Source organism: Hippoglossus hippoglossus, chromosome 4 (genome assembly GCF_009819705.1).
Source record: "Hippoglossus hippoglossus isolate fHipHip1 chromosome 4, fHipHip1.pri, whole genome shotgun sequence".
Taxonomy (NCBI): Eukaryota; Metazoa; Chordata; class Actinopteri; order Pleuronectiformes; family Pleuronectidae; genus Hippoglossus; species Hippoglossus hippoglossus.
In genome coordinates this window covers 26,560,401-26,568,126 of record NC_047154.1, presented here as the reverse complement: position 1 = coordinate 26,568,126, position 7,726 = coordinate 26,560,401, and the positions used below count along the sequence as shown (strand labels likewise).

The 7,726-nt window shown below is 47.7% G+C and overlaps 1 protein-coding gene across 1 annotated transcript in view; it reads right to left on the bottom strand.

Annotated features, from left to right (window-relative positions):
* Positions 1 to 5,303: 5,303 nt before the first annotated feature.
* The window catches only part of mafaa (v-maf avian musculoaponeurotic fibrosarcoma oncogene homolog Aa), a 3,638-nt gene continuing 1,215 nt past the window's right edge, over positions 5,304 to 7,726 (bottom strand). Inside the window, exon 1 of the mRNA XM_034582237.1 lies at positions 5,304 to 7,726. This exon is cut by the window's right edge and continues 1,215 nt beyond it. Within this exon, the coding sequence (XP_034438128.1) occupies positions 6,789 to 7,721 (933 nt within the window). The 5' untranslated portion in view covers positions 7,722 to 7,726 and the 3' untranslated portion in view covers positions 5,304 to 6,788.

The following is a 7,726-nucleotide window of genomic DNA, read 5'->3' as shown; positions in this document are numbered from 1 at the left end:
TGTGGAGGTAATTTTCTCTTTATGGCACATTTGAAAGTCTTTATTTTCCACTTCCTGGTTAAATGTAGCCTGTTTTCTGTCACACACACACACACACACACACACACACACACACACACACACACACACACACACACACACCCTCCTCAGCACATCATCTCTCCGCTCTCATTTATTTGTTTGTTTGTTTGCCAGTTTGTTTATCACTGTATTTTCAAAGCACGGGACAAGGTTGGATTTGCTGTTCGGGCATATTTTCTCCTGTGATAGCATGTTTGAATTTGTCTACTCAGCATGCAGCGTGTCAGTGTGTGTGTGTGTGTGTGTGTGTGTGTGTGTGTGTGTGTGTGTGTGTGTGTGTGTGTGTGTGTGTGTGTGTGTGTGTGTGTGTGACAGCGCGGAGCCGGTGGAAGCACACACATATTCAGGGGTCGCAGCGGCTGTACGGCACTTACACCGGAGCCAAATTGCTTTCCGGCCCCTGCCGCTCTGTGGGGGTCCCTCCAGCTCTGCAGGGGCCCCTGGCCCCGGGTCACTAACTCAATCACCAGATCAGGAGTAATAATTATAAATACCCTGTGAGCATTAACAGCACGCAGGTGATTTATCAAAAATGTCGATTACATTTTGTGCAGGGTGACAACTTTTTAAAGCTGAACCTGTCCCCTGGGGGCCGGTCATGAGAACACGCTTCCTGTACGGAGCCGGGTGTGCTGCTGCTAAATGAAAAGAGTGGCAGCGGGGACGACATCATTGATACAAAGACCAGGTTTTATAGATAAACACGTTCATTTCTTTCTGTTTCTGCTGCAGAACATTACACCTTAAAGTCAACAGGAGCTCAGACAGAACAATGAGATGATGGAGACAAATATTCTGCAACATAGAAGTCATGTGATTAATCTCATGTTCAGACGTGTGGGGAAACAGAATCAATCCCAGTTTAAACAAGAAACTCGGATCTGAGGCTGGTTTTAATTATGAGTGGACAGGTTTTGATCTAAAATAGAAAAGGACTGAAATCTTTCATAGTTTCACCATCAAGTGTTGCAGCGGCTGTTGGTTCGTTTCCCTCGTCGTTCTCTTTGGTGACCGTGTGTGTGTGTGTGTGTGTGTGTGTCTGTCGTGCTGCACATGACATTGTGTTGTATGTGTGTATACAACCTGATAGACGCACACACACAGACGCGCAGTAAATAGAGCTATAACGGAGCTCTTTTAATTTGCCCTGTGAAGTTTCCAGTTACTCTGGTTGTTCCACGACCTGGAGAAAACCCACCAGTGGTTACCAGTGAGAAACCAAGTGAGATAAACACACTTCCTCAGTGCTGGAAATCAAGGCTTCATCTTTCTGTGAACGTTTGTGCTCAGTGGCAAAAAAGAGATGAGAATTGTGAAATGGTGTCGTAAGTTTTTTGCCATTACATTGTGCAATCAACGTTTATTTCATAATGATATGTGAAAGGAAAAAAACATGTTGATTATCCTGTTTTTACAGTTAAAGTTTTTCTTCACAGTCTGAGTGAACCTGAGGAATAAGACACGACTGATACGACTGATAACTCTTATTGTAAAGTCAATCTGATTTCAACCTTTAACCCCTGAAACCTGGATGTAGCTGCAGTTGCTGCATCTTCCTTAAAGATGAAATCGTTATACATGAGAATAAAGTTGTGATTTGTGAGTCAGTTTGCAGGCGTCACTCTTTCCATTCGTCTGAGCAGCATCAGGGACAAACCACACAGAGACGAGACGAGCAGAAGTTTAAACACCACTTTGTTTAGAGAAAAGATTCATATCAAAAATCTAAACTAGAATCTTAAAACTACATCTTCACGTACCGCTGCACCTGACTGAGGCCGTGTTGCACCTCTGTGCTGTAAATTCTCTCCATTATTGCAGAGTGAACCTGGGTTTTTGTTTGGGGGGGGGGGGGGGGGGGGGGGGGGTCCCTGGAGGGTCTGAAGGGCCCCGGGGCTCTGACAAGAGCAAAGACAACAACAGGTGAAGGAGGAAGAGGCCGAGGTCGTTATCAGTCTTATTAAAAGGATGTGGATCTATCAGCAGCTCCCACTGTTTGTCTGGACGCTGTGTGTGTGTGTGTGTGTGTGTGTGTGTGTGTGTGTGTGTGTGTGTGTGTGTGTGTGTGTGTGTGTGTGTGTGTGTACTGTAGGTAAGCTGAGCCGAAGAGACGCTGACTGTGTTGAATCTCAGCAGCAGCAGCAGCAGCAGCTCCAGACGCCAGAGACACACTGCACCTCCTCCTCCTCCCTCCATCCCTCTCCTCCTCCCTCTGGGTCTCTTCTCTCCGTCTCTCTCGCTGCTTCACTCGTTCTGCTTCTCAGACGCAGGTCGGACGGATGCTGCTCTGATTTATGGAGAAAAGACCAAGAGTGTAGTCATGGTGATCTCACACACACACACACACACACACACACACACACACTGCATACCACCATGATCTGTGTGTGTGTGTGCTATACGCAAACACACACACACTGTGATGATGGCTGTCACACAGCTCAATGTTTCCTCTGAGTCAGCAAAAACAGAGAGAGGAGGAGAGGGATGGAGAGGCAGAAAGGATGGAGAGAGGGAGAGGGAGGAGGAGGAGGAGGAGGAGGAGAGAGAGATAAAGAGGAAATTAAAATATAAACTGAGGTGAAAACGGTGTTTTTCTTGCCTTAAAAAGATTTGATCACTTAGTTTAATTAGTTTGTGACACAGTGAAGAGAAATAAGAAAGATGGTTTAGATAAATTGATAGCAGAGGGTTTTAAACACTAAAAGTTCATGTCTAACAGATTTATTAAAATTATATATATGAGCATCGAGCTGCATAAAGGATCTATAACCTACTGGTTGTGTACGAGGAGCCACACGTCTGTGATATCAGTAAATGTAGAGGAGAGATGAAAATCTGTTTAAATAGGTTTAATGTTTGTATTTTACGAGACTCTGATGTGTTGCAGAGAAGCTGATAATAAAGATGGAAGCTTTAAAATAAATCAGACTTTAAGATGAAACCATCTCTGACACTGAGAGACAGAGACAGAGACAGAGACAGAAAGACGCTGCTGCACAAACTCAGACATGAAACCATCACATTGACCAGTTCTCAGGTTTTAAATCATCAAGTGTCACAGCTCAGTTTAACTGTTTGTGTAAAAGAAATCTGATTAAGCACAGATGCACTCATGCAAACACGATCATCTGCACATGTGAACATGCACCTGCAGAGGCTGCGATGCTGTGCACACACACACACACACACACACACACACACACACACACACACACACACACACACACACACACACACACAGTGAGTTTGAGGTGAGCCGCCACCCACCGGACCTGACGGCGGTGTCACATCAGCACCAACGCGGGGTGGCATCTGTCTCAACCCGCGCTGCCTCCACCCTGAGAGGAGGGAGAGAGGGAGAGAGGGAGAGAGGGAGGGAGAGAGGGAGGTAGAGAGCACTTAGTGCAGCTTAGGGCGCGTGCACGAGCGCGCGCACACAGTGGACATCGAGGGTATCATGCAAAGCTGCCTCGTGCACACGCTCGAAACATGGAGTGAGAGAAAGAGAGATGTGATCATCTACCTTGTGCGTTGGCGAAAAGAGTTATCTCCATCCATCCCTCCATCCATCCATCCCTCCATCCATCCCTCCATCCATCCATCCCTCCATCCATCCCTCCATCCATCCATCCCTCCATCCCTCCATCCATCCCTCCCTCCATCCATCCCTCCATCCATCCCTCCATCCATCCATCCCTCCATCCCTCCATCCATCCATCCATCCCTCCATCCATCCATCCCTCCATCCCTCCATCCATCCATCCATCCCTCCACCCATCCCTCCATCCATCCATCCATCCATCCATCCCTCCATCCATCCCTCCATCCCTCCATCCCTCCATCCATCCATCCCTCCATCCATCCCTGCATCCCTCCATCCCTCCCTCCCTCCATCCCTCCCTGCGGCCGCTGCCGCTCAGAGGCCGCTGAACTCGGCTGCATGTGTCCGCTCCGCAGCTGCTTCTCTCCCCGGAACAAACATCTGGTAAAAATCAAATCTGTACAGTTTCCCCCGGAGATCAGAAAAGCTTCTCCCCGAACATCGCGCTCTCCTCCGCGGCCTCAGCGGACACACGGAGCCGCTAAGACTACCTGGAGCAGCACCTCTGAACAGCTGAGCACCGAAACACAGAATTCATCACAGAATCAAAACTCGACAGAGGAAAATGAAATGAAGGAAATCAGTAATTAATTAATGCTGAAATTATTCACGTTATTTAGTAATATTTGTGCGGTTCTATACGCACGGAGCCAACGGGCCTCTTGGTTTTAAATACGGGCCTTTTAAATAGATTCATAATAAAATAATAATTACAATAATAATTACATCTTTCTTACTTAAAATATTTTCATCTCGACTGTCTTTACATTTATTATCTGTCTTTTCCCATCTCTCAAATTTATTTGGCACATTTTAGATAATTTAAAACCTTAATAAACAGAATTCAAATTGTGATATTTTTTTTATAAATCCCTAAAATATTTGAACATTTCTTTCACAGACATTTCTCCTACAGTATTGTAGCTTATGAGTAATTGTGGGATATTTAACGAGCTCTTTTATTTGAGTCGATTTATTTCACGTGTATTTTTTGATCTTCATCTTTAAAACCTGCACCGAAGCTGAGGTGGATTAAAATAAACTCAAATGTGTGACAGAGTCCGATCTTTAATAATTCAGAGGCAGGAAGTCTCCTCCGTCCGCTCCGCTTCTCCTGTTATTCCCACAATACGACCCGTGCGACAATGACGCAGCAGCAGTCCGACAGATTTGGGACAGAACTTTTTATTAAACATTATGAAAACAAAGATTCTCAACAACGTTCCACTTTGTAGGTTTTTCACTTGTCGACACGTTAGGACACGTTCATTGAATAAATATAGAAATCATATGTACAGATATACAGTAACAGCACTGAGCAGAACTTCCGCCTCCACGTTCGTCTCCGTTCATTTCGCGCAGTCGTGTTTAAATCAAAAAAATTTTCAGGAGGTTTCAGGAAAAATTTACAATTCGAACCCAAAATTTTTTTAAATAAACAAAAGTTACAAGACGGAAATTGTAGATTTGTTTCTGAAGATTATTTCTAAATTGGCTGCATTTGAAATTTTGATGACAAGGTTGAGATATTTTAGGCTGCGATTAATAATTACATCGAATTTATTGGAGGATTTTTCTGGTTGTTTTTCTGTGCATTTCGTTTTTTTTTTTTTTTTAGATTTCTCTCCTCAGCCTCCAACAGGTGGAGCGAGCCCCGCGCACATCTGCACAACATTGCACATACATCTGGGCAGCAGAGCAGCACCCGCACCCGGGAGGCTCCCTCCGCGTGCACAGACTCCAACCACCGCGCAACAACCAGCCAGCATCAGGACACGTCTTCTGATTTAAGACACGGGAGCTGCGGGATGAAACCCACAGGCCCCGAAACACGTTCCTCTACAAATACATTAAAAAGTAAAAAAACAAACCAACAAACAAACAGAATCGTCAAACTAAGTCTTTTTCAAATCATCAGGTTGGTGCATAGAGTTTTAGCAGCGAATGCAGTTCATGTCCATCTAATAAACGAGATGTTCACCTCATCCAATTTACATCCAGGTTATTCAGATTCTGCAGTGACACATCAGAAGGTTCCTATAAGAGTAGAAAACAAAAGGTTTGATCTCTTCTTAGTGCAGTATAGGTTTGCCTTTGACATTACACATGTTCAGCAGGAGGAGGAGCAGGAGCAGGAGGAGACCATAGACGATAGATTTGCATGCTGTAACATACAAACATTTTTGTATTAAGACATGTCGAAGAATCCAAGCAACAAAAGCAGTCGTCGTTAAAAAGAGAGAAGGTAAAATAACAGAGTTCACTGCTCTTCTCTACACGTTATGTACAGGTGGAAATAAATACAGAATCTAAAATCTGGCTCAGTTAATCTCTTTTTGTCGTTTTTCTCTCTTTTTCTTTTTTAAAACAATAGAAAAGTTGATTGAAAACAGCAGTTAGAGACGCATCCAGTTCTCAGCAGTAGCACATTGTTTTTCACGTCCTTGCACCTCTCAGGGTGGTGTGTGTGTGTGTGTGTGTGTTTTTATTTTTTATTCTTCTTTAATCGAGGAAATATTTCTGGTGGCTTCTTGCATACCCAGGCCTTACTAATGGCAGAGGAGGAGGAGGAGGAGGAGGAGAGGGAGGAGGAAGAGGAGGAGAGAACCATGAGGCCATGCGTTCCATACATGTGGAGGAGTCGTGGGAGATGACTGGAGGTTACCATACATGTCCTGCATGCAGGGTTGCAAATGGGAAACTATAGACTTGCAATATTGAAAAGTCACAGCGCGCCTCGGACGCTCAGTCTGCTGGAGGCGGCGTGACGCTTCTCCTGCTCCAGTAGAAAAACACATTCTTCCTCCAGTGTTAAGACAAAAGCGTCTCTCTCTCTCTCTGGAGGGACACGGTCGCGTTGCAGGACAGTGATCCCGTGTGTGTCCACATCACTACACAAACCACAAACAATCTTTAAGACTCAAAATGCGCACAAGGATTATTTTGTGCGCACCCGCCGCTCGTGCGTCCAGATGTGTTTGCTGTCTGAGGGAGAAACTGTAAACAAAAATACAAACGCAGTTAATGTCATTAGGATGTTTGAGGTGTGGGGAAGGGAGGGGGAGGGGGGGGGGGGGGGGGGGGGGAGTCTGTGCTGCAGTCTCTACATGAAGAAGTCGGTGCTGCCCTGCTTCCCGGACGGGTCTCTCGTGCTCGCGGGCCCGCCGGTGTTGTAGGTCCGGGTGGCGAGCTTCTCGTACTTCTCCTTGTAAAGGTCCCGCTCCTTGGCCAGACGCGCCACGTCCTGCTTCAGCTGCTCCACCTGGCTCTGCAGCGTGCACTTCTCCGTCTCCAGCATGTGCCGCTGCTGGACGCGCTTGAAGCGGCAGGACTGCGCGTAGCCCCGGTTCTTCAGGGTGCGCCTCTTCTGCTTCAGGCGGATCACCTCCTCCTTGCTGAAGCCCCGCAGCTGCCGGTTCAGCTCCCGCACCGTCATGCTCACCAGCTGGTCGTCGGAGAAGCGGTCCTCCAGGCGGGCGTGGTGGCCGTGGTGGTGATGGTGGTGGTGATGGCCCTGGTGGTGGTGGGCCGTCGAGGCCGTGGACAGGTCCTCCCCGACGTACTGCTGCCCGCGGAAGCCCTCGTAGGCCTGGTGGTGGTGGTGATGGTGGTGCGCGTTGCCGATGAGGGCCTCCACCGCGTCCTCCGGGGTCAGGTTGAGCGCCTCGGGGTTGATGTGGTGCTGGTAGCTGGGGATCCAGTACAGGTCCTCCAGCTGAGGTTTGCCCGCGTTGCTGTGATTGTTGTTGCTGCCGCTGTTGTTGCTGCTGCCGCTGCTGTTCACCCCGCTGGCGAGGCTCTGGTTGGGCTGCGCGCCGGGGCTCGGGGCGCAGAAGCTGGGCGAGGAAGGCACGGAGGAGCAGGGGGTGCTGATCGGGGTGGAGGAGAGGGAGCCGGACGGGAGGCGGTGGCAGTAGCGGTCGGCCTCCGGCGGCTCCTTCTTCACCTCGAACTTCATCAAGTCAAAGTCGTTGACGTACTCGATGGCCAGAGGGCTGTTCGGCAGCTCTGCGCTCATGGCGAGGTCGGTGGCCATGTCAG